General features: G+C 40.5%; 6 protein-coding genes across 6 annotated transcripts; 3 read left to right on the forward strand and 3 right to left on the reverse strand.

Moving 5' to 3' along the window:
* Positions 1 to 1,135: 1,135 nt before the first annotated feature.
* AK88_00540 (uncharacterized protein) lies at positions 1,136 to 2,308 on the reverse strand (the record flags this gene model as incomplete). Its single annotated transcript, XM_012478188.1, has 1 exon — positions 1,136 to 2,308. The coding sequence occupies one exon, from the start codon at positions 2,306 to 2,308 to the stop codon at positions 1,136 to 1,138; it is 1,173 nt and encodes a 390-aa protein (XP_012333611.1).
* A 2,337-nt stretch (positions 2,309 to 4,645) lies between these two features.
* AK88_00541 (uncharacterized protein) lies at positions 4,646 to 5,337 on the forward strand (the record flags this gene model as incomplete). The annotated part of the gene is made up of 3 exons (XM_012478189.1): positions 4,646 to 4,785; positions 4,936 to 5,059; positions 5,260 to 5,337. The coding sequence occupies 3 exons, from the start codon at positions 4,646 to 4,648 to the stop codon at positions 5,335 to 5,337; spliced, it is 342 nt and encodes a 113-aa protein (XP_012333612.1).
* A 735-nt stretch (positions 5,338 to 6,072) lies between these two features.
* Positions 6,073 to 8,091, reverse strand: AK88_00542 (lysine-tRNA ligase; the record flags this gene model as incomplete). The annotated part of the gene is made up of 1 exon (XM_012478190.1): positions 6,073 to 8,091. The coding sequence occupies one exon, from the start codon at positions 8,089 to 8,091 to the stop codon at positions 6,073 to 6,075; it is 2,019 nt and encodes a 672-aa protein (XP_012333613.1).
* Positions 8,092 to 8,903: 812 nt separating this feature from the next.
* Positions 8,904 to 9,745, forward strand: AK88_00543 (uncharacterized protein; the record flags this gene model as incomplete). Its single annotated transcript, XM_012478191.1, has 4 exons — positions 8,904 to 9,058; positions 9,261 to 9,333; positions 9,496 to 9,584; positions 9,697 to 9,745. 4 exons carry the CDS (start codon positions 8,904 to 8,906, stop codon positions 9,743 to 9,745), a joined length of 366 nt encoding a protein of 121 aa, XP_012333614.1.
* A 1,401-nt stretch (positions 9,746 to 11,146) lies between these two features.
* On the forward strand, positions 11,147 to 21,095 carry AK88_00544 (uncharacterized protein; the record flags this gene model as incomplete). Its single annotated transcript, XM_012478192.1, has 2 exons — positions 11,147 to 11,259; positions 12,365 to 21,095. 2 exons carry the CDS (start codon positions 11,147 to 11,149, stop codon positions 21,093 to 21,095), a joined length of 8,844 nt encoding a protein of 2,947 aa, XP_012333615.1.
* A 1,257-nt stretch (positions 21,096 to 22,352) lies between these two features.
* On the reverse strand, positions 22,353 to 23,765 carry AK88_00545 (uncharacterized protein; the record flags this gene model as incomplete). Its single annotated transcript, XM_012478193.1, has 1 exon — positions 22,353 to 23,765. One exon carries the CDS (start codon positions 23,763 to 23,765, stop codon positions 22,353 to 22,355), a length of 1,413 nt encoding a protein of 470 aa, XP_012333616.1.
* Positions 23,766 to 25,172: the final 1,407 nt, after the last annotated feature.

Here is a 25,172-nt window from a genome sequence, read left to right on the forward strand (position 1 = left end):
AAAAAAAAAAAAAAAAAAAAAAAAAAAAAAAAAAAAAAAAAAAAAAATTGGCAAACATGCATTATGGGAAGTATGACTCTTCAGATGTTCATTCTAAAATTCTCACTCTCGTAATCTCATCGCAGTGTCCCCCCACTCATATCATATTACACTTCGCTTTTGCACTTGCCACCGATGGGGGTGAATCAATCGAGTACAACTGAGCTTATGCTACTTGCTCGTTATTTGCTAAATCGTTTTCCCCCTCCTTTAAGAGAAATCCTCATAGCAAAATCGTGCACTTCAAAAGATGGAAGAAAAAAAGACATATCATAGGTAAGCCATAAAATACTTAGCTTAGTACACCATAGGAAATTAGCACGAAAGTTCTTAATCTTTCTGTTCGTGTAAAAAAACGCCCCTCTTTTGTCTCTTCATATAGAAGGACATATGCATGCGCGGGAAAATATTTTCCCCTTTTAAATATAGCAATCTAAAAGAGGTAAAAAAAAAAAAAAAATCCCTTTTCGTTTTATATTTCCAAAAAATATGCTCCTCGTCCGCCAGGAGTTTCAAAAATGGATTATAGTTTTTTAACATGTGAAAATAGGGGGTGTCAATTTTTTATATATAGCCCCTAACGTGCGAAGGCGCGTCTTGCAAAGGTTAGGAAAGCAAGGGGAATGTTAGATGCAATGCGATTCAACTCAGCTAACTCGTTTCAGTTCTTTTCTGCTCTGTGGGGATCCCCCCCATTTCAGCAAACAGAGTGCGTTTTTACAGCTCAGAATGAATGAACCTCTTCAGCACTGTCTCATGGGACACACCACCCACCCATTAGGGTTAAAAAAGTTTGCAATAATTTTTATTCGTCTCTATGAACTAGTAAACTCATTTACATGTGCTATATCGTTAGCGAGGTCCGTCCGCAGATGGGCTAATTTTCCTTCCTTTTTTTTTTTTTTAGTCCTCCTTACAGTAGTAGCCGTTACTGTGCTTCACAGTTAGCTAAAGCAATTCTAATAACGCGGCTTTTATAACGTTTAAAGTGGAAAAAAGGAGTAGAGGCAAACTGACGCAGAGGTAGCGAGATGCACATGTAGGTAGACACACATGTAAACGAATGCGCAGTGAAGAAGCCACCAAGCATCACAATTTAGTAGAACGATTTTTTGGACTGCTTAACTATAAGTTCCGCTGTGGTCCTCTTAGTCGGAGCATTTTGTTCCGAAAAATCGTTACTGTACACATAATTTTTGTTATCTTCGTAATTCTCGTCTTGGGTGTGTCTCCCCCTATTGTCGTTATAAGCCGAATATGAATAATAATATTTATCAAATGGTTCAGATGAGTTCAGATTATTTTCTTTATTGGTAATCCCATTTCCTCTGCTGTCATATCTGTAATTGGTAGCATACGAATTGTAATTTTCGTACTTGTTATGAGTACCCCCACTCTGACAATCATAATAGTTGCGCGATCCTTCATCCATGTAGCGGCCGTCCATATGGGTGTCATTTTTAGAATAACCCCTTTTATGATATTCATCATTTGCCCGGCTTTCTGTGCCTGTGGCCCTCCGCTTCATTTGGGCATCTGAATACATTTCGCCTTTTTCCCTTTTCGTGGAGTCCACATCTGATGTATAACCATCGAATGCTTCTTCCCCCACGTAAGGATTAGAACCCGTATTTACCACTCTCTGAAAAGTGGGGTATGGAATACCCTGTGCAATTTGTTTATCTGGTTTGTAACAAAATTGTGGAACGTCATACGGTAAAGGGACATTGATATAAACGTCCTTCGGAGGGCCAACTGGTGTAGGCACATAAATTGGAACCTCTATTTGTACGTCTTCAACTTCAGGCACCTCATAAATTTTTTCTATTACATTTGTGTACGGTTTGTGAACAATATGTTCCTGTTCAATATCGATGTACTCTACTGGACCAGGTACATGTCTTATCTTTTCGATTTCTCTTATTTTTAATTTTGGGACAATTCTGACCTGTTCCACTGGGATGTCTACCACCTTTACCGAATCTACAAATCTTGTTACTTCTCTCACTTCCGGAACTTCGACAATTTTTGGTTCCTTGTGAAAAACCGGAACTCCTGCGTGTCTTTGAAAATGATGTATTCTGCATTTATGTGCACTAAAAAGTGGAGACGCCCGAAGGTGCCTTTGTCTAATTACTGGGTTGGAGTGGCATAACTCGCCCATACTGCCGGTGTATAATGGAGACCCCATTTGTACGTTATAGCCATCGTAGGGGAGGCTAATTCTTCGGGCAGGGCTTACGCACAAATTTTCTCCAGTTAACTCCATCGATGTGTTATTTGATACTACTAGCAATTGTTCACCGGTTGACAGCTTTTAAAAAGGGCTAGCATGTCATGGGCAAATGGCATGCTATGTTTCACGAAAAATGCATCATATGCAGCGTGCCACACGTTATACGCATTTCGCGCCTTTTTTGTCAAAATGTGAACTTTTGCTACAGAAGTGCTATCTCCAGAGGGTGCGCATGTGTCAACGCATGCATAAACGTTAACGCGTCTTAAAAAAACTGTGTGTATATAATGGAACGGGGGAGGTTTTTTTTTAAAAGCTGTGTTCTTGTACCTGTTCAGTATTTTCCCTTATGACAAAAAATTGAAAAAGAAAGAAGAACAAAAAAAAAAAAGAAAAAAGAAAAGACGGTTAATATAAAGGTGCAAACAGGTGGAAGTTAAAACGAGAAGGTAAACAGGGGTGAACAACGCCGCGGTGGTCATAAGAAAAATTCTACTGTCCTTAATTTTTTGTAAGGAATGGTGTTTTCGTACCACTTTTACGCAAACGTGTATGTATATTTATGTATAAACATTTTACCTGAACTGTTACGAATTTTTTTTTTTTCTTTTTATAATTGTTACCAAAAAGATTAGCCCTGTGTGAGTGTATGCAACGCTTTATGCAATTTTTTTTTTTTTTTTTTAATAAAAAATATGAACAGGCAATAACATATTTGATGAAAAAAAAAAAAAAAATAGCTGTTTGCAAGCTTAGATAGCTAATGTAGATAACACATTTTAATCACATTTCATTTGCCAGTTTAGCTCTAAATTGACTCCAAGTTCTGCCTGTTGTGGTGGGAAAAAAGAGCAAGGAACGAATTTATTCTTCAAAAAGCAGATCAGGCTTGTGCAATTTTTTCTCTTTTTTTGTTTTTCCCACCACGAATAGATCTATTTTTACGTGCTGCACAAATGATTCATTTTTCACTTGTCAAGAGCTAAGTGCATAAAGTGGACAATTCTATTCGAAATGGAAAAAAGTGTTTCAAGTCTTTTGAGAGAAAAAACGAAAATACATTTCTTAAGGTTATATTGCGAAAAGGTACTTGCACGTGTAAAGCATATTTCGAACGTTTTAAATATATCTCCCGAAAATGTCTAGTAACCAGGGATGGAAACCTCTCCCGGAACTTCCAGAGTTCATTCATGAGAGAGGCACGTTAACATTCGAAATTTTGGAAAAAATTCCATGCGGAATAGAGAAAATTTCATTACATGGTTTTAAATTTGTCGTTTCTGCCCATCATGCGTGCAAAATTATCAGGTTATTTTAAAAACTGTCCTGCAGAACGAATTATGATTCATATCCGAGGGTTGATATGTTATATTTTTTCTTAGCGTCCCATGCGTACGTGTGTACACCCCCTTGTGGTGGACATACACGCAATTAGTTACAGTTGTATTATTTGAACATGTGCGTGCAAGTTTGTTTCCCTTTTTAGGAACTTTCTGTTTTCGTTTTTTCAAATTGGTGCTAATTACAATTGCAGAATTTGCATAATTATACCCCCTTAAAGCGGTTGGCAAAAATGGTGCATGTGTTATAAATGGGGGATAAATACTACAAGTCTTACGTTACATAAAATACGGGTTTCTCTCAAAGGGGTAAAAATGAAAAAACAAAATTTCATTACATAGTCAAATTTTACACAGTTCTGCATTTTCCTATTTCCTTCTAATTAACATCTACGCGATCCCTAAACGTAACACGTAATAAATAAAAACTTATGTGTTCATTTTCAACTTTCGATGATGAGAACGTTTGGTGTTTATGGAAAAAGAAATATAAACTAACGTCCTCTCGAAATACGTACATACTTCCAAAAGGCCTGATTTTATTTCACAATTTGTGCTGAGATAGGAGAGCGGACAAAACAGGTACCCCAAAAAAATAACATATGACTTATGCGTTTAATTAGCCCATTTCAAAACACACGTAAAAAATGATGAAGTTAGAAAAACAAATGCACAGGATGAGGACGCTTTTCTTTTTTTTTTTTTTCATTTTTTCAGCATAGTATTTACCCCTCCAAAAATTTCCCCAAAGTGTGATGCAAAGTTCTTTTTTTTCTTCCTCTCAGCTTCAATGAAAAATTCGACACGACGAATAAAAGCGTAATTAACGGCCCCTCTTCTGTTAACATTTTGTTAAAGTTTTTCTTCGCTCGCGAATGAACGTATGTACATGTAAGTACGCTGTGTACATGTATGTGCGTACCTTTCTGCAATTCGAGCAAACACCCCCGTGAGTGTACATTTTTAGCCGGAACTATTACACAGAGCCTCTAACCTTTTGCAACGGCATTTTCGATGAGAATTTCACAAAATGGAAACTAAGAATACTATCCAAGCATCCGAACTGAGTGAACAGAATGAGGCTAAGTCAACGTACGAACAAATTGAAAAGGATAGAGTCCAACTGGTATCCAAAATAGAAGAGTTATACCAAGATGTCGTCGAACACAAGTAGGGATAAGCATGTTTAGTATTAATGTAAATTTGCATCATAATTTGTCACTGATGTAGGCATTTCCTTTTTATCTTTTTATTTTATTTATTATTATTATTTTTTTATTTTTGTCCTTTCTCTCCCCCTTTTGCATAATAACTGCAAAGACTCGTACTGGAAGCCTTGGAGAATGTCCCCTCTGATAGACGGTGCTATAGAATGGTTGGAGAAATACTGGTGGAAAGAACTGTTGGTGAAATTAAACCAGCTTTGGTAGATCATAAAAACAAGGTACAAGCAATTTTACACGAGGATATTCCACAGTGTGTGTTTTTATCTTCACCCTCAAATAAAACTGTTACAACATTTTTTTTTTTTTTTGTCCGTTTGGATGTAGAGCAAAGTTTACGACTTGGCTCAACCACACACTTCGGGGGGAAGAAACGTTACTTCTTTACCACATTTGCGTCGTTTCTTGAACACTTTTGCAGGTGGAACAAATCATAGGAGAGTGCCAGAAGAAGTTGGACGAAAAAAACTCCGAACTTACAAAATTTGTGAAAAAGTAATTTTTCTTGTATCCTTTTTTTTTGTTTGTTTTTTGTACATTTTGTGGTTGCCCTTTCATGCTTCCTACGGTCCCCACTTTGGTGTAAATTATCATGATGTTTGCACCAATTTGAAAAAAACAAAAAAAAAACTCCTTTTCGCAGTGCAAAAACGGCCATATCGCCAACAGACGTTGCTTCGAAGAAGCCTCAAGATAGCAGTGGTAATTTTAGCGACAAGGACAAGAAGGCGGAAGGGATTATGTTTTAACAACCCCAAGAAATTACCGTCTACATGTGTACTATAAGTTTATTCACCTTTTTTTTTTTTCACAATTTTTTTTTTTATTTGTTTAGTAACTTGCCAAACTGACACCATGTAAAGGTTTCATTTTTTATTAGTGTGTACCTACATGTATATAGCCATGCATGCTTCCACGTATGTATGCATTTGTTTTTGATAAGGTGGTTACTCATTCTGTGTAAGATTGTTTTTTTTTTTAACGTGGCGAACTCAGTTTTTTCCATTTAACACCCCATGTGTGCACGCGCATTAGATGGCAGCGTGAGCAAAATTACAAACACCTCTTTACACTGAAGAGCCGTGCAGAAGTTCGAAAGGCGCGCAAACAAAGACGCATGTATGATTTAAAAATTTTCACAAAATGTGACACAAAAACAAAAAAAAAAAAAAAAAAAATGGAACTTTTGCCAATGTGCATGTAATTATTCCCCTGCGTGTGCTGCGTCTTCAATTCAGTGTGGCTTTATTATGGGAAAGGGTAACACATTTTTGATCGAACTCGAATTTGTCAGCAGCATACACAAGCGATCTATCCCTATTCCCAAGCCTCCCGTTGGGGGCATGCCATGCGCCAGGGCGGTTACATAATCGTAATCGATTTCGTGATTGTCATTTTGCATATGTTGCATTTTTGAGCTAATTTGTTCGTCTCCTTGGGGAAATTCCCCCCCAGAGGAAGTACTCACTTGGTTTTGGTCCCCCCGGTTAGCACCTGAACGAGCATCATCCGGAGACGTAGACTCCTCTGTGCAGCTGATACTGCCGGCTTCAACCTTTTTATTCTTTAAAGTATGTTGAGAAATGAACTTCCTTTCCTGCATTAGAGAATTGGCCTCCTCGGAGTAGCCATTCGCTATTTCCATCTTCCCTATGTACGTTTCAAAACGTTCAGACAGTTTTTTATTCTTGATTAACGTTTTGGCTAGAGGGGAAGTTTCTGCAGGGAGGTGATATATATGGATAGGGTGGTTATCTAAAAAGGGTTCCACCTTTCGTTTAAAAACTTCCTGAACGACGAGTCCCCAATTTAAGTGCTCCTTCCCTTGATCAAAAGTTACGTTTAATTTCTTTGCTTCATTATAAGCTTGATCGAATGACAAGTTGAGAAAATTTACGCAGGTGTAATCCTTTACTATTTTCATAAAGGAAATTTTTTTCCATTTCTTTTGGTAAAGCAAACCCTTATCGATATTCAAACGCAAAGAAAATTTCTTCGCCACAGTTTTTATTAACCCTTCAACAAATTTAATCATATATTTATAATTAGAGTAGGCCTTGTAAATTTCGAGGAGTGTAAACTCAGGGTTGTGAACGGTACTTAGGCCTTCATTGCGAAAGCATTTACTAAATTCGAAAATTTGTTCTGAAATTCCACTGATGATTAATTTTTTCAAATATAGTTCAGGTGCTATTCTTAAATAGAGAACTAAATTCAAAGACTTTAAAAAAGTTTCAAATGGTTTAGCTGAAGCACCTCCAGGGATGGACTGCAATATTGGGGTATCTACTTCTAAATATTTTTTTTTTAGCAAAAACTTTCTAATTTCTTGTATGACTTCAAATCTGGTAAGGATTTTTTCCTTTTCGTCCTTGTTGATTAAAAAGTCGAGGTATCTTTTTCTGTACTTATATTCAACATCTTTCATTCCTTTATATTTGTCTGGCAAGGGAAGCAACGCTTTAGTTAGTAAGAAAATTTCTTCTGCGTGTAAAGTTATTTCTCCCCTTTGGGATTTTCTAACAAATCCTTTGATGGCTACGAAATCGCCTACTTCGATAATTTTCCTCACACTTATTGAGTTTTCCTTGTGGGGATTTTCTCCTTGTGTACCCAAGGGCCAGTGGCTTCCCTCCCCATGTGTAGCATTACCATCACCATGAAGAGAGTTAATCTCATTTTGCGTTACACCTGGACAGGTATCCTTGTTCGCCCGGTCATTCTCCCCATCGCTCTCTAGACAGTCATTCCTTTTTTCCCCCGATTTGTTTCCCCCATTAAGTACCAAATGTGCATCAACATATATTTGTATAGTGCCACAATCATCCTGTACGTTCAGGAACATTCCATCATTCCTTTTGACTGTTACTCGGCCGTATATGACATACTTTTTCTTTTCGTCCTTTTCACCACTTTTTAAATTTTCATACTTCCTCTTCAACTCGTCTATTTTCGTTGTTCTTTTTATGAAGGACGATGGGTACGCATCAATTTTTAAAACATCCGATAGGAGGTTCAGCTTCTTTAATCGTTCAGAAAATTCCTTCCCATAGCTATGCAGAGTGAACTGTTTTTTCCTGTTCCGAAAGCCGCTTCTTGTGCTGCCTATTGTAAGGACCCCCTTTGCTTCGCTACTGCCATGATTGAAGCAGTTTGAGCGATTACGAATGAGAGAGAAGGACCATACGAAGCACCATAAGAATGACCATAGTAGTACTACTAGTAGGTGCGGAGTTTTTCTCCTCTTTTTCATTTTTTTTTCATTCTCTCAAAGGTGAACATTGCCCTTTTCTCTGCGTTGCCTCTTCGTTGCCATCTCTCCCTTCGTTTTCATCGTCGCATGGTTTCCCGTTGCTCGCCGCAGTTGGTGGCCTTGGCTTGTTGTTTCGCCCGCTCGGTTCGAAAGCGCGTCGCGCTGTTGCGCGGATTCAGTGTTAATATTTTTTTTTTTTTTCTGTTTTTACCCCTTCAGAGGTGCGCCAAAGGCATGTGCACCGCGATCCCATATAATGACCCACACGTGTACATACATGTAGGCAAAGCCTGATAAGAGATGCCATCAAACATACGCAAATTTACCAACATGATACTAGACATGCGTAAAATGATCTCTACAGGGTAAAACAGAAAAAAACGGAAATGTTTTTACATTTTCACCTCGCACATGTGATTTGTTAACCTTCCGTGTGTACAAAAATTGCAGCGCAAGTCTCCTCCACCCTGTAACTTACATAACATTGTAAAAACAAAATGAATGTCATGAAAACGGTTCTTCTGCTTCACCTTCTAGTTGCGTGTCAGCAGGTACTCCATAGGGCGCATAAGAGCACGCGCGTGTGCAGACACTGATAACATGAGGAAGGCACATATATACTGTGTGCACATGAATGTGGAGAATTTAAAGAAGTATCCTTAGCGTTTTCATTCCCCTTGTGTTTGTATTGATTATAGGAGTGGAGGGTAGAAGCTAACGAGTCTTCACCTCGTCCTAGTGCACTACTCTTTCGTGCACAATTAAAAAAGGATTACCTCTTTTTTTTTTTTCCATTTTTCCATTTTACGACCATGCAGATACTATTCGCTCTGTCGAACAAGGCAAGGAAGGAAGAAATGAACCCCTTGAATTTTCTGCCCAGCAGTTCTTTGCTGTACCCCCTGGATTTCCAGCAAAATTGGCAGGCGTCGGAACCCATCCCCCTTGAGATTCACTACGATGTCCCGTAAAAAAAAAAAAAACATGCACCCATGTGAATACGTACATATATGTAGCTATGTTCACAATTAGCAAACTCACGCGAGATGTAAACTCTCTCCGATTATCTTCCAAAAATGTTACCATGATATCCCTATGAGCCTTGTGAACCGTGTCCTTTGTCTCATTCTCTCTCTCTCCCACTTCCATTACCTACCTTCATCAATTAGGGCATACGGATACAAAGATTTACTCATGACACTTGAATACCACAACGATTTGGAACATTATGACAAAGAAAGGGTAACAAAAGGGGGATGAATGGAAAAGTGATTTCGTTCATATGTGCACAGATTAATATGTGGGGGCATAATTTCCGTAACGTTTTATGTGAAACATTTTTTTTTAAGCTAGCTCGACTGCTCTGGACAAAAAAATGCATACCATATTGTTTCCTTGTTATAGAGGGAAGTAAAAAGAAGGATTATAGAAGAACAAAATAGGTTGGAAGAGAACCTCTGGCGGAAAGTACACCTCCTCAAGATGAAGGAAAAGTAATGAACATGATGAAGTCAATACAAAAAGTTAGGAGGAACACACACCGCCAACAGTGCCATCCGCTCGAACATTTCATTACCCAACTTTTTCACGTTTTTCTCCTTGCAGGAATTTGCAGAACGGAAACTTCCTGAGGGCGCGCAAAGATCAGATATGACACAGCCTTTTCCTTTCCACAGCGTGGAAGTCCTTTTTGTCTACCCTTCCTTTTCTCCATTTTTTTTTTTTTGCGAAATTTCCTTGTGCATTGTGTCTTGTTCGGTTGTGTTACTTTCTGCTCTGATTTACCCCCTGTTACTAACTACCTAAAAGTTGACTCTCAAAGAGGTTTTAATTGTATGATTTGTTGTCCCCCCCCCCCCCCCCCAAATTGGGGCTCCACAAAAGGGCAGAAGAGTTAGACTTACAAAATTGATTACCTCCAAAGAGATCACACTCGGGTTTGTGAAGGGCAAATAAAATGGGTACATGCGAAAAGGGGGGGAGCATTTATGTCGTTCGGCCTGTTTCCCACCTGTTCGACTCCTTTCCTTTTTTCTTTTATTATTTCCTTCCTTTCCAAATCGGAATAGGCACATAAGTGCACGAAATGAAGAAAGAGGTGAAAGTACTTCCACCCCTGCGACGTTGCATTTAGGAAGTGTAAAAAAAAAAGTTCCCCCCATCATTTGAAGTTTACACGTTGTGCGGGCTGCCCCTTTTCTACATAACGAGGTAGTAGTTTCTAGTCTTTTTTTTTTTTTTTTGTTTTACAAATTATATGACCCCTGGGTACAGAAAAAACAAAAAAGCACTTTGATAATTTTTTCCTCTACAACAAGGTGGACTTCTTGCCCCACATTTTTAACAGAAATAAATTTAATAAAAAAAAAAATTGCACATACACACATTGATCAGGGGAGGTTGTTCAAACTTTACTGCGTTTTAGGTCCCTTGCAAATTATTTTGTTCTACGTTCTGCTCGTTGCCCACATGGTAGTGTCATTCTTGTTGCTTAGTGGTGCACGGGCAGCGGGGAGAATGTACCTATATATATGTGTTCAGCCTAGTACCTACGCTCATTCATGCGCAGTATATTTTTTTTTTTTTTTGCCCCCTAAAATGGGTGTGCACTCAAGGTATTGACAATGTGCATGCACGTCCACCCATGGTGTACATTTTCAAATGTATAGATACCGCTCTTGCAGCGCAACGATACTTTTCACAACAAAATTTATTTATGGGCCAGACGGGCACAAAGAAAAAGAAGCGAACAGTCAATGCATATGCTTGTCAATTCTTCCTTTTCTACTTTTTTTTTTTTTTTTTTTTTAAGGCACAACGATGTGTTGATAGGAATGTGCAGCATTTTTACACTTTTTTTTTTTAAAGTAGGGGCGAGCACACTGTAGGTGAAAAAAAAAAAAAAAAAAGTGTGCCTCTTTCGCGCTTGCATAAGTATGCACACAGGAAAAAAAAAAAAAAAAAAAAAACAGAACAACAAACACATGCCTGTGCGTGTATTATACATGTCTACATAACCTTCACACGCTGCTTCACCGTGCTGCGTGAGAAAAAAATGAAAGGACTCGCATATGCTGAGGCAGCACATGGAGGCAGTAGGAAGTGTTGCATTGCAGGGTCCCTGATGGATATGCAGAACGTCCAGGCAGTGCATCACCAGGGCAACGGGTAAATCTGGTCAGGAATGAATAAAGTGAGGGCGTGTGGCAAGTGGAAACGTACAACTACCCACGAAGTGGTAGAAATAAGCTAAAAAAAACAGGAAGCACAACAGAAAGGACAAGGAAAAACGAAGAAGAACAATGAAGAACAAAAGAAAACAAAGTAGAACAAGAAAAAATACTAATGCAATATTAAAAAGTTAAAATGTAACGACTTAAACACATTAACAAACAACATAAATAAAAAACACGTAAACGTAAACATAAATTTAAGCAAAAATTTATACTAAAGAAATATACTTACCTGAAAAAATTGTTTAGTCACTAAAGCATTTTTTTTTTTTTTTTTTGTTCTGTCTTTTTAGCCTATTTCGCAAGTACATGCCATGTGTACCTATTCTTACTTCAACTGAGTGACAGCTGAAAAAAACTGCGACGTGGAAGTTCTACTTGTTCAGATCTGTGGAAGAGTGATCTACAGTTATAAAAATGTTGTAAAAGAATTCAAAAAAATATTCTAAAGACATTGTAAAAAAGAACAACACACTTCATTTCGATTTTTACTTTTCTACTTACCATAACAACGCCGACATTGTACACCCCACATACATGCACCCAAGCGTCCGCTCTGTGTTGAGCTAAAAAAACTCCCGTAGATGTTACTACCCTAGGGGAGAGACAAACAAGCCAGACATTGTCTTCACACTACGCTACACCACACTGCAATGCACTAAAAAATTGGCTGGACAAAAAAAAAAAAACTGTTTCAACAGGGGAAGTTTATGTCCCACTAGTGACCTCCCGATTGAGAAGGAACTCTTGCATGATGTGCTTTGCACAACCATCGAGGAAAACTCGATTGCTCATTTGAAGAGATAGTTACATAACCAGAGGTGACAAACACCCCACTGCGACAAGTCAAGCCTAGATATTTGATATTCAAGTCACAGTGGAATGTTGGAACAGGGAGAGGGGATAGTACTCCAAATTTAAAAAGTACTTTATAAATTTAAAGGTTGTGATATACTAATGCCGTTTTCATTTTTCCCCCTCCCTTCCGTTACCTTGCCGTCTTTCTTCCCCCTTTCTTTTCCATTCCCCTTTACGAACAGAAAGAATACTGATCTACACAATAACATACTCAAATTTGAGATGAAGAACAAAATGGAAGAAAAGTTGAGCAGCGGCAAAAACCGCTGTCCACTTCGCACACCCGCGAAAAACGCATGTAATGAGAACAGTTACCTGAGGGAAGAAGACAAATTCCTTTATAGCAAGTCTAAAGATTTGACCTACTATTCGGTTAATCCCAAACCATTAAATAGTAGCCCCTCATCAAGCGAGCTGAGCATGAACCGAACGGAACTAAAAAAGAAAAGTGATGACTTGGTGGTTACTCACATTTTGCAAAATGAGGAAAATGACGTCATGTGCGATAATGGAATGTCACCAGAGGTAGGAACTAAGGTCAGGAAAAATGACACCAGTAATGAGAAGAGCATGACGGGGATGGGAAGGGAACCTGTCTTCGGAAGGCACGACTCGTTAGAGATGATATTTCGTGAAGGGCATATCCCCCCCAGGAGCAACCATTACGAGGGTGACAATCATCCCCCCTTGATCTGCAAAATGGATGGTACGTCATATGACAAGGACAAACGAATGGCACTTCCAACGCAATACGAAATGCGAGATCCACTACATCCTTTACATCAAAGCGGGGAGGACAAAATCCCAAATGAAGGAACCAGCATCTTTCCGTCCAGACTTATAAAAACAGAATGGACTGCAAATCATGTGGGGGGTAGGGAAAATAGCCATAAGAAAGAAGCAACCCCTGATGCTGATATGAGTGCTATTGCTGAAGGAAGAAACGGCTTTGTTAAGATAACGAAAGAGGTGCATGGAAGCAATAATTACTCCTTCATCGATCAGAGAGGTACACCCAAGAGGAACCACATGAATGAAATGGAAAGAAAACAAAATGGCACTCAAGACAGCAGCGGAAGTAGCACCACAAGGCATAGAGGACATTTGCCCGATTTACCACATTTTGGAACTATACAAGATGAAGGGGAAAACGCAGAAGATGCAGATTATTGCAACACTGCCAGTGTTATGGGATCCAACGACCCGAAGAAGAGCACGCAGCTACGAAGCCGTGTTAATGAAGGTCAACTGAAAAGGGCAAACGACTCGACAAACCAGGATGATTCCCCAAATGAAATGCACAAATTTAACAACACTGAACAGAGTCTGAGTGACCTAATTAGAGCGTTCCAGTTGAAGAGAGCCCAAAACATGGGTGCTCCATCATCGAGTGACTTACCCGGTGTAGACAACCCCAAGAATAATTACGCAGAGAATCGTAGCGCTGCTCCAAAAAAGGAGATGGCCACACGTTTATACAACTGCACTAATGCTAATAACGTAAAGGTGGCTGAAAAATGGGTCAAGCGTTATGAAGCACCACCTCAGGGTAACGAACAAAAGATAGAAGAGCTGGGGGATGTGAAAAAAGGAGCCACCTTAAAAATGAGCTACAATAGGCAGATGCTGAACCCATCCAAATGGGTTCTAAAGGACCCATTTAACAAACCGAAAAGGAGCAGGTCGGACGATAAGACGTTTCTCCTAAGCAATAACAGCGGTTTTACAGATTCAATGCACACATATGGGTACGCTCATCATGGTGAAAACAAATTGGAACATGTAGAAAATATGGGAGAAGACCCAATGGATTACTACTACCTACCTAGGGATACAAATATAATAGAATTGGATGCAGAGGGAGGAAATAATTATCACTTATTAAACCATCAAAACTGTGAAAGTACCAATGACTCCTCCTCTGTGCATGAAGGGATGCCATACGAAAAGTTGCAGTACATCCCGGCAAATTACATGATCATAAATGGGGAAGAATATCACCCAAGTGTAGAAAATGTAAAAAATGAGCAAATGATTAACAGTCAGGAGAACCTTACATATCCTCTAATGTCAGACTTTATGCAGCCACTTGTGGGGAGTAGAAAAGGGCTAGAAAAGGACGACTCCAATTATGGCTCCTTTGTAGAGAGGAAAAGCTGCAAGGATGGAGACTTCGTTCACCAGAAGGATAAGCTAAGTAAAAGTATCAACTATATTAGGCAAATTAAAAAGGCCAATGAGCAAGCAAGGTACGCAATTTCGATGGAAGATAAGGTGAAGAGGACAAGACAAGCGGAGGAGTGTGCCAGGGTGGAAGAGAATGGATATTTTGTGTCCCCTCGTTTTGGTTCACTCAGCCAGGAAGAGGTGGAAGAGGTGAGAGAAGCATCATCCTGTGGTGAGAAAAAAAATAGAAGAGTCAACCCTGTTATTTCCTCCAAGCGGGATTTACGGGAAGAAGGGATACTAAAGAACGCAAGAAAGCACGGCAATTCGAAAAATGGCAAGAATGGCTACGCAAACTGGGCTCTGAAAAACGATCGTGGAGAGTTTCATCAAAAAATGAGCAAAGATATGGAAACGCCGCCCAAGGATAGACGAGTCGAGTTGGTGCAAAACGTAGACCTAGCCGAAGATCACCTGAGTGGTGAGAAGATAGGCACTCCCAATCGTCCAAATCATTCCAATCGTCCTAATCGTCTGCACCATTCGAACGTTTCCAACGTTTCCAACCTGTCCGATTCGCTAAAATTAATTGAACTAAAGCGAAAGGGGGAGATCTGCAAAAGTGGAGCAAACGTTCGGGCGAGCGCCAAAAAGGAAGACTTCCCCATGAAGCAAGATCATAAAAAGGACGAAAAATACACAAAAAGACAGACCAACACAACATTACGTAGGTGCCCCAAAATAGGAAGCAAAAAAAATGACACCAACAAAGCACTTAAAATCAAATCTCCTTTCATTTCTAAGCACAATAATATTCCCATGCATGCAGTACAAATACGTAACGAACCACTTAAGTCGATCAAAATGGTAAGGGAGGAACGACAACACAGGCACCACAACGAAAGTCAACAATACGGTAACCTGAACAGGACAGGAAAAATTATCTGCGAAAGGAAAAAAATGAAGAGCAAGGATAAGTACATCCTTTTCCAAAAGGGAGCGTCTAAGAAGGAAATAGATCAGGATACTCCAGTAGAACAATCCGACAAGGGAGACATAAATAAAATATACACCATTCCCTCTTGTCATAGCTCCAGTTCCTATGATAACAGTCCTATTCGCTCCCTCAACAATTCTAACCTAAGTTGTGATTCGCAGGAGACCAAACAGGTCAGCACCTTGGCCAATATGCGCAAAAATAATTTATCCAAAATGAAGGAAATGATCTCCCGAGAAAGGGAAGCTGTGAGGAGAGGCGCCATTGTTGCGTACCCCCACAATGGTGCACGAGGTGGGAAAAATTCCAAATGGGAGGTCAAGGGGGTAGGAAAGAAGGACGCCAAAGGGGAACCCAAAAGAAACGCATTGTGCAGGACGAAGAACGTAGCGCCCATTGAGACTTCCATCTATGGCAAGCACGAGATAGGAAAGGGTACGAAGGGCATAATGGGAGGCCGCTTGGGGAATGACTCCGTGGAGACTCAAATTGTAGAATCCCACAAAGCGGAGGATTACAACATTAGTGCACGAAAAGCAATTTTAGCAAAAAAGAACAAAAGCGAAAAATATCCTCTCGATATAGAAGTCTCATACAAATGCAAAAGCATTTACATAAAAATCAACGTAGACTCAAATAATGAAGAGCTACTGAAACATACACAACACAAGTTCCCCAAAAGAAGTCTGGAGTTTAAATTATTCACTACCAAGTTTGTCAATGGCTTCATTAAATCAACCGAATCCAAAATTTATAAATCATCAAGTATTATCTTGCAAAATGCAGAGACTGATGTTTTTTATAATATTACTATTCATGTGTATAGCACTGTTGTCTCTAGCCTATGGCTATATGGATCCGCTTCGTTCTATCTGACTAAATATAATGTTGACAGATTTAAACTAAAAACGCCTTCCTCTGTTACGTTTAACAAAGAGGGGGGTGTCAGAAATGGGATGCTTAGTGCGGAACGAAGTGCACCGAAACGGGTGGCCTCCTCCAGCTCATTGGCCAGGGAAAAAAAAGGGGAATCCAAAGGTGCCTCGAAAAACACGCCTGAGAAGGGCAAACATGGCGAACCACTTTTCTTTACAAACTCGGAGGGACAAAATACACAGGATTGTCTGCTAGAAGAGGAGGTGAAAGACATCTCCCTTGATGAACATTCTTCCAGCTCCTTCGACGATGATATTTCTTCTGACGAAAGCGACGTCAGGATGGAAAATGTAAATAGTGGTATTAATTTAAAGGGGTCCCATAATGTGGCACATCAACATAACAGTGGCCACAGTGACCATAATGATGATGGACAAGGGATTTCTAACAAGGCTGACTCCAACCAAAGAAATGACTCTGTGCGCAAGGAAGGTGGAGTCAGCAGCTCTACCTATGACGAATTGCTCGTAAATTTGAACCATGTTAACAAAATTAAAATAAAGAAAAATGAAGCCCAAAATGTTCATTGCGATAAGGGGGAACCTGGCACATCTGCAGTAGAGGAGAAAAACACATCTAACGGTGAGGAAGAAAATAATCTTCAACATAATCACAGAGGGTCATCTCGTGGACAGCATGATCCAAGTGAACTCCCCATAGTGGAGACAGACAGTGCAAGTTACATAACTGAAGTTGTTCAAGAGGAGGATCATCGTGTACAAAAATCCCTCCAATCGGAAAATTACTTAGACGAAAATAAAGAAGGGAATTTAAAATATACCAAATTTTTGATGGAAACGGGGGGACATAATATAATGCCAGATTCGACAAAACTCCTTTCAAATTCTTCACTAGGTAAAGAAGACACAACTCCTTGTTCTTTTATACCTTCGAGCACCCGCTCCTTTAAGGATACCCACGAGAGTAGCAGCGGAAGTGTAGAATCCCACAAAGGGAAACAATCACCTGCTGGGGGGCCACCCCTCATGAAAGACAAAAACAATTTCAAAATAAATTTTTTCAGAAACTGTGAGTCTGGCTCCGCGACAAATATTTTGGATAAAAACAAAAAATCCTCTAACGTAGAGGAAGGTCTTCCCATGTTAGGTGCACAAAAAGAAAAGCTAGCACAGATAGGTCGTTTACTAAGTGAGAAATGGACAGAAGATAAAAACGAAAATTGTATGACCATTGTCCAGGAGGTGGAAGGCATCCCTAAGGAGAATAATGCACACATGACTAAAAGCCTCAACTTGGGGGGGCTAACCTTAACCCGTGCAAATGTCCCCCCAAACGGAAAAGAGACAAAGGGAGACAATTCGAGAAGACACCTTCATAACAGCTTTGTACACATCCCTTCCATGGAAAAATGGAAAAAAGAAAATGGTCTAAGGAATGATTCGCATCTATCTAATGAAGACCCACAGCTAGCCGAGAAAGAACCCAATTCCACGCCAAATCTCGTTTTCTCAAGGGGTACATTTGTGTACAAAAACGAAAACGAAGATGCAGAAGGGTTGGAGGCAACGCAGGGAAGGGATGAACAAAATGAGGTGAACCTTTTGAGCGAAATTAGAAATGCAAAGAAGAGCAATGATGAGGGTTTCCCACATTCGAGTGACCTCACCGTATCTGGCGATGTCCAGGTAAAAGCAAAGGAATGCGCAAGTGGATCGAACGAACATGGACCCGTTTCCCGGGACACCCCTTCTCATGATAAGGGAGAAAAACTCTCTAAAGGAAATTTTCCAGCCGACAAAGTTCCCACATTTAGGGACGAGGTTGGCAAATGGAATCCGCTGAACAGGTCCGATGCTAAGCACACGGCCGACTCGAACTGCAACAAATGGATCCTCCACAAAAATGGAAATGTAGCCAATAAAGCGAGTGCTCCTAATGGACTGAGCACGCAGAATAGCATCTCGGATGGTAAATCGGTTCACAAATTTGGCCCATGGATGAACAGAGGTTATTACCCCCCACAAGGCAAGTACACTCTACCAGTGGCGTCTCCTTACAAAATGCACCAGGGTAGAAGCGTAGGCATGTATAATCCGGTGTGCAGTCCTATGTGCAACCCGGTGAGTAATCCTATGTGCAGTGCCATGCCAGACAAGTCAACAAAATTGCAGAGCAAAAACATACCAGTGCAGTTACGCACACGTGCAGAGGAGGGAAAAATGAAGTACGCACAGCTCCCCTATTTTAACAAAACCAACAGGATGGTAAATTTACCCAACGGAGCTTACTTACTTCAGGGGAACAATACAGTGGGGCATAAAGTAGGCAGAGATTTTGCAAATAAGTTTTCGCACATTGGGGAGAAACGTGCGCCAAGCGGTTTGAGAAGCGGTATTCCAAGTGTGCTTCCGAGTGGCACTACCAACGGGCTGGAAAAAAAAATGCACAACTCAGAGGACCTACTGTACAAAAGCAACAACTACAAAAATGTCCGATGCGCGCAGGGGGCTGTGGAGGTTCCGCCTATTTACAACACCTGTAAGTCTGTCATAAGGCAGGATGGGTATGTGGACCTTCCCCACTTTGCTCAGAGACAGAACTACAATGGAGCGAACTGTCCAATTTTACCGACACAAATGGCTACCAGCCAGAATGCCGAAACGCATGCAAAAGAATCTGCACCCAAAATTCCCCCCTATGAAGAGAGCATCACGAAAGATACGCCGCATGGTGGTATAAACCTACGTCTTAGAAAAAGCAACCCTGAGGAGGACGGGTTACCAACTGTGGGTGCATTTCCCCATAACCTGGAACCCAAAACGGGCGCTAATAATTGCCCCTCAAGTGGAGGCAATGTCCCCCGTAAGGACCTCACCCAGGCGGAAGATAACAACTCTTACAAGAAAGGGCCCACTCAGACGTTCCAGAAGTATCTCAATGGAGAAATAACGGACTGTGTCCAAGGGGGTGTCCTACCTGGGCAGGGGGGACCCAGCAGTGGTCAGCAGCATATCAACCTGGTCAGCGGCGCCCACACTTCAACAAACAAACTCGCTGCAAGCATGCAGGGCAACACGGACATGTACTTACGCCAAAAGGGTTCACCAAACAACGGACCATCACTATTCAACCCCCTTGTGGGAGACAACATGCCCAAAGTATACAATAATATTAAAATGTTTGCCTTTAACGAGGAAGGCATAACAGCTCACCTTGAAAATCAAAAAAGGAACAAAAACCAGGGGAAAACCCCCCTATACCCTTACATGCAACACAATATGCACACCTATGGTACAAGAATGCAAAACAATTTGGATCACTTCAAAAATGGATACTACTTACCCAGTTGTAGTCCTCCCGATGATGTACAAATGAGAGCAGCATGCCTAAATGAGCATGCAATGCACAATAATCAAAATGTTTTAAAAAAAGGAAACGAACATTATTTCGGAAGGCCTATGCCAAACCCCGTTATGTCTACCTATGCACCATTAGGGGATAATCCATATGCTGCACAAAATGGTAACTTAGAAAAGGGGCAGCTCAGAAAATGTAGGTTTCTACATACACCAGGACTGCCAAATGTAACGACGGAAAATCAGTGTTCCTTTTTTAAAACGAACCAAGAAAAGTTAAGTGACGCTGTAAGGGCCAATGCCAGTGGCAACATCAACCCTGTTGAATTTGCGGCACAGCATGTTGATCAAAATGTGCAGAGGAAAGTCGGTGCATATGCTCCCTGGGGTGATGCCCGTCGGGTGGTGATTCCTGGTAGAGCGGGGCAGTTTCCCTCCCCATATGTTCATTGGCCACAATGTGCACCCCAGAACGCGCTTCACATGTTGCCCCCGAACGCGAACCCAAATAGGTCCCCAATAAATATGCACAGACATAGGGAGAACCCGAGAGGCATGTCTCCCTCCGATGGGCGTAGCTCCCCCTGCAGTGGCTATCGCCCCCAAGGAGCGAGTCTAATCAAGCAGAATGCTCTAACGGAAAAACAGAAAGTACAACCTGGATATTCGCTCACAAGCTTAGCGAAGCAGCCAAACCAACAAGGGGCCACACTAACCAGCTCGCTTGTGTCACCCAACAAGGTAAAGGGGAACACACACCGAGCAGTGACTTTCCTCGACGAGCCTTTGATCTTAAAAAATGACACCCATCAAGATGGCTCCCATCCAAATAGCCCATTTCAACAAGGCACGCATCCAAATGAGTTCCCCCTCCAGAGTGCTTCCCACATGACTGGAAAGCACAACCAAACCAGTGATGAAAAAATTAGTTTAAGTGCCAAAGGACATGTTCCCCACCAGCCAAACAAGTGCGTAGAATGGGAGAAATCCGAGGAAGCGCGCAAATTCGATCTAAAGTACAACGAAATCAATTTTAAAAGCATCCAGTGTATAGAACAGACAAAGAACCAGTTCGCAGATCACATATATAATATGGCCAAAGGTTGCAACACAGCATGTTCTGAAAGGGAATATACATACACGGATAACACGTGTGTGAAAAGTGAAAATTCATTTGGAAAAAACAGAAAATTTTCTCCCTTTTTTGGATTACGTAATAGTGGAAATTATTCAAATACCGAGGACCACACAGAGTGCACAGAAAAGACAAGTCCAACTGCAACAACAAAATCGTTTCAGTTGAGCATTCAGCTGGGCGAACGCGAGTGGGGCAAAATTAAATTCACTTGTGATGATATCCTTGATGATAAGATTAATAAGTTTATTGAAAGTAATAACTTAAAGAAAATCTTTTTATCTCCCTTGCGCGAAAAATTGAAGTACATGTTGAAAAATGATGTGCCCAAGTGGAGCATGAGCATTACTGAGATGCTGTGAGGGTACCTCTGCTCGAGAGCAATTCTGTCTCGAATATCAAAGTAGGCATGTTTGTAAAGTGTAGTTACATACGCGTATGATGAGTATTTGTTCGTTTCGCTCTTGCTATCATCCTCGCTAGGTGGACATTTTTTTTTCTTCCCCCTGTAGGAAAGCTTCTCGAAAATATTTTGAATATTCGCATCCGTTAAAAGTCGGAATATTTTTATGACTTTTTTTTTTTTTTTTTTTTTTATATTATACCTGAATTGTTTCTCCCTTTTTGTCTCAGTGTGACTAATCACTCCCTCTTGTGAAGGGGGCCAATTGGACGCACTGTCTGTGTCCACTCCACGGCATATGTAGAACGACATCCCCCTACCCTTTGCGTCTTTTTCGTTGTTTTTTCTACCCCGCGGAAATACACCGCTTACTAGTAACTCTCAAATTGTTTTAGTTATACACGCAAAAGCATATTTACAACATTGAAAAAAAGCCAAACAGAGCAAAAAAAAAACTTATATTTTTTAAAAAAAAATGTAGAATAACCCAGACACATACATTATGGGTGCTTCAACTGCCATTTTCCCCTACCACGTGTAAATTTATCTGGCGCACTACCTATGCTTTTCTGTTCGGATCAGATTCTACGTTTTTTATTGCCCTATTTTGTTTTCCCCTCTTTTACGCCTCTTAAGCGCGTTGCGTAACTTTTATAGTGGTTAGATAGCGGTTTTGTACGAACATTTGCACATTTTTATGCTCCCTGGACCGGGCCCCAAAGGCACCAGGAGCATCCATTTAACGGTGGGCTAATTAGAGTAAGTCTCTTTCATCAATTTGGTTAATTTTATACTGGATTGGGTGTGTTTAAATGGGGAGGCTCAAAACGATGTGTGCACAGTAGGTTATACGCATTTGCGATAAATGAGTCACGTATGGACATATAAAAGGAGGGGGCAATAAACGGATGTGTACTTTCCTGTGTGACCTTAACGATATGCAAGCGCGGTCGTCATCTCCGCCACGGGTGCAGTGGGGACTGCATGCGCAGTGATATCGTTCGAATTAGTGTGGAGCTCGCGTTTAAAGCGGGTTGTAAAAATGGATAAATGGTGGTGAAGAGGGTTATTTTAAAGGGGCGGTTAAAAAGTATCGCCTAAAGTGCCGCTTAAAAATGGACGAAAGCGGGGTGGGCACGCGGTAGACCCGGAAGACAGGAAGGCGGTTCCACGCGGACACCACGCGAAGCAATCCTTCACCACGTCGACTCTCTCCCTAGAAGCAGCCCTGCTCGATGTACGACTGCGCAACCTTCAAAAAACCAGCAATGTTGGCCCCGGCCTGCAAGTCGTACTTATCCTTTGTGTACTTCAAAGCATTTTCCGAACATGCCACGAAAATATTTTTCATAATTTCTTGGAGCTTCTGATCTACGTCTTCCCTGGTCCATTTCGCGAACTGAAAATTCTGTGCCATTTCGAGTCCACTAATGGCTACCCCCCCAGCATTAGCAGCCTTGGAAGGACAAAAGATGATTTTATTAGACTTAAAATAATTAATAGCTTCTACATTGGATGGCATATTAGCTCCTTCACCGATTAACATGCATCCATTTTTGTGTAAACTTTTGGCATCCTCAAGATTTATTTCATTTTGAGTAGCACAAGGGAAAGCTAAGGTGCATGGAACACTCCAAGGTTTTTCCTTTGGAAAATATGTGGCTGTTGAAGAGTGCTTCAAATAATCTTTGATTCTTCCTTTGTTCACCTCCTTCAATTCTATGATAAAATTTAGGTCGCTATTTGTAAATCCGTTTGGTTCTAAAATGTACCCATCACTATCACTTAGGGTTAGCACCTTTACATTCAGTTGTAATAATTTTTGAACACAGTAGAGGGCTACATTTCCACTGCCACTAACTACTGCTGTTTGTTTTTCAATTGGAATATTTAGCGATTTTAAAACCTCTAAAACGAAGTAGACTAAACCATATCCTGTTGCTTCTGTTCTTAAGTTGGATCCTCCCCATTTGACATTTTTTCCTGTTAAAGTACCATTAAAATTATTTACTAACTTTTTATACTGGCCAAATAGGTAGCCTATTTCTCTTCCTCCAACTCCAATATCTCCTGCAGGGACGTCTGTGCATGGGCCTATATGTCTGTACAGCTCGTTCATAAACCCTTGGCAGAATTTCAGAATTTCGCTATCTGATTTTCCCTTGGGGTCAAAATCCGATCCTCCTTTTCCGCCTCCCATGGAGAGACCCGTTAAAGAATTTTTAAAAATTTGTTCAAAGCCCAAAAATTTCACAATGGATAAATTTACAGAGGGGTGAAAGCGCAACCCTCCTTTGTATGGACCAAGAGTGCTGTTAAACTGAACCCTGAAGCATCTGTTCTTCCGCTGGATGCCATTGTCGTCTATCCAACACACACGAAATTGGACAACGCGCTCAGGCTCTGATAGCATTTCGATGATGGGCAAATATTTTGGTTCTTCCATAAAGAGGGGTTTGAGCGAGTAGAGAATTTCATGAAAGGCCTGCAAGAATTCTGCCTGATTGGCATCTAATTGTTTTACCCGCTCGTATACTTTGTTCATTTCCTGCTCGATCAGGGCTTCGTAGTTCCCTGCGCTTTTGTCCACCACCACGAACCGCCCTGTCGCGTCACGCTGCGTTTGCATCTTCTCAGGGGGTGGCGGGAAATGGTGTAAAAAATGGTGCACAATTTGACGTAAAAATGGTGTAACAATTGACGTAAAAAATGTCTTCAAATGGTGCACAAATTGCCGTAAAAAAAGCCTTCAAATGGACACAAACTGGGCAAGCGATGTCGCAGGAAAAAAAAAAAAAAATGCTCGGTTAACTGTTTTATCGGGAACACAAAGTTACAGCGGCGGACTCAAAATGGCAGGGTTCAGGTTTAAAAGAGCTTATGCACAAAGGGGTTAAGGTGGGACAACAAGTCTGGATGTGTGTGCTTAATTACATATAAAAAAAAAAAAAAAAAAAAAAAAATTCGATATGGAAGAATTGAATTGAGCAGATTGGTTGGGAAGGCGAAAAAATCACTTCAAGAAATAAATGTGTTGGAAGCAAAAAAAAAAAAAAAAAAAAAATGATGAGCGATGAATAATTATTGATGAATGGAAGAGCAAAAAAATACAGCATGCAAAAGTGCTGCGTCAAGCAGGGCTCTATTTTTCTGTTATCAGTATTACAGCCAAACTGTTTCGCAGAGGGGCGTACTTGTTTGTTGCGCAAATATTTTTTCACTACAAATTTTGAGCTATCCTTCCAGCATGTGTCTCTTTAACCTTTCACATACAAATGGGTATGTACATAAGTACGTGTGTAACATGTGTAGTTTTTTTTTTTTTTGTGTTTTTTTTTTGTAATACTTTAAAGTTGGAACAGTTCCCCATTCGTGAGGGTAACTTTACTTGCGCTAGTGCACTTAGAATGAAGAGTCAATAATTTGATAACTCCTGCCCACCCTGAGGCTGGAAGTAGTGGAAATTTTATGTTTCATGAAACAGCAGTGTTGAAAGTGTTTACACTTGGTGTCGGCCTTTTTCCTTGTGCTAATTAAGGGCCCAGCTAAATGGAATTAAGGCGCGGAAAAATTCACCTGACACGAGAACCCCTAAACTGTTTTTCCCCCACTTGACGTGTTTCTGTGTGGAGGGCGCACTACCGCATAATCCTTCCGCAATAGGTGCCTTGGTGTAGATTGTAGCTTCCTCCGTTCGAGTAAAATTATCGAGGGGATATATTTTCCTGCACATGTGCATGAATCTGAACAAATACACACCTCGATCATCCCTCCAGTTGGGCCCTGAAAAAAGAGCCAAATTCTGTCCTTAAATATTTTAACTTTCGCAAAATATTTTCATGCTTTGTTGTTCCTATTTATTATGAGGCAGAAAGAATAACCTAAAGGACGGGGTTTCCTTTAAGCAAAAAATGGTTTAGGGTTGTAAGGCTGTATCAGCATATTGGGGGGTCAACGGTGTCATAACTTTTCGCGTCACCAAAAGTATTTTGAGTCAATTTATCAACTGTAAAAAAAAAAAAAAAAAAAAAAAAAA

The sequence above is a fragment of the Plasmodium fragile genome (assembly GCF_000956335.1).
Source record: "Plasmodium fragile strain nilgiri unplaced genomic scaffold supercont1.4, whole genome shotgun sequence".
Lineage (NCBI taxonomy): Eukaryota > Apicomplexa > Aconoidasida > Haemosporida > Plasmodiidae > Plasmodium > Plasmodium fragile.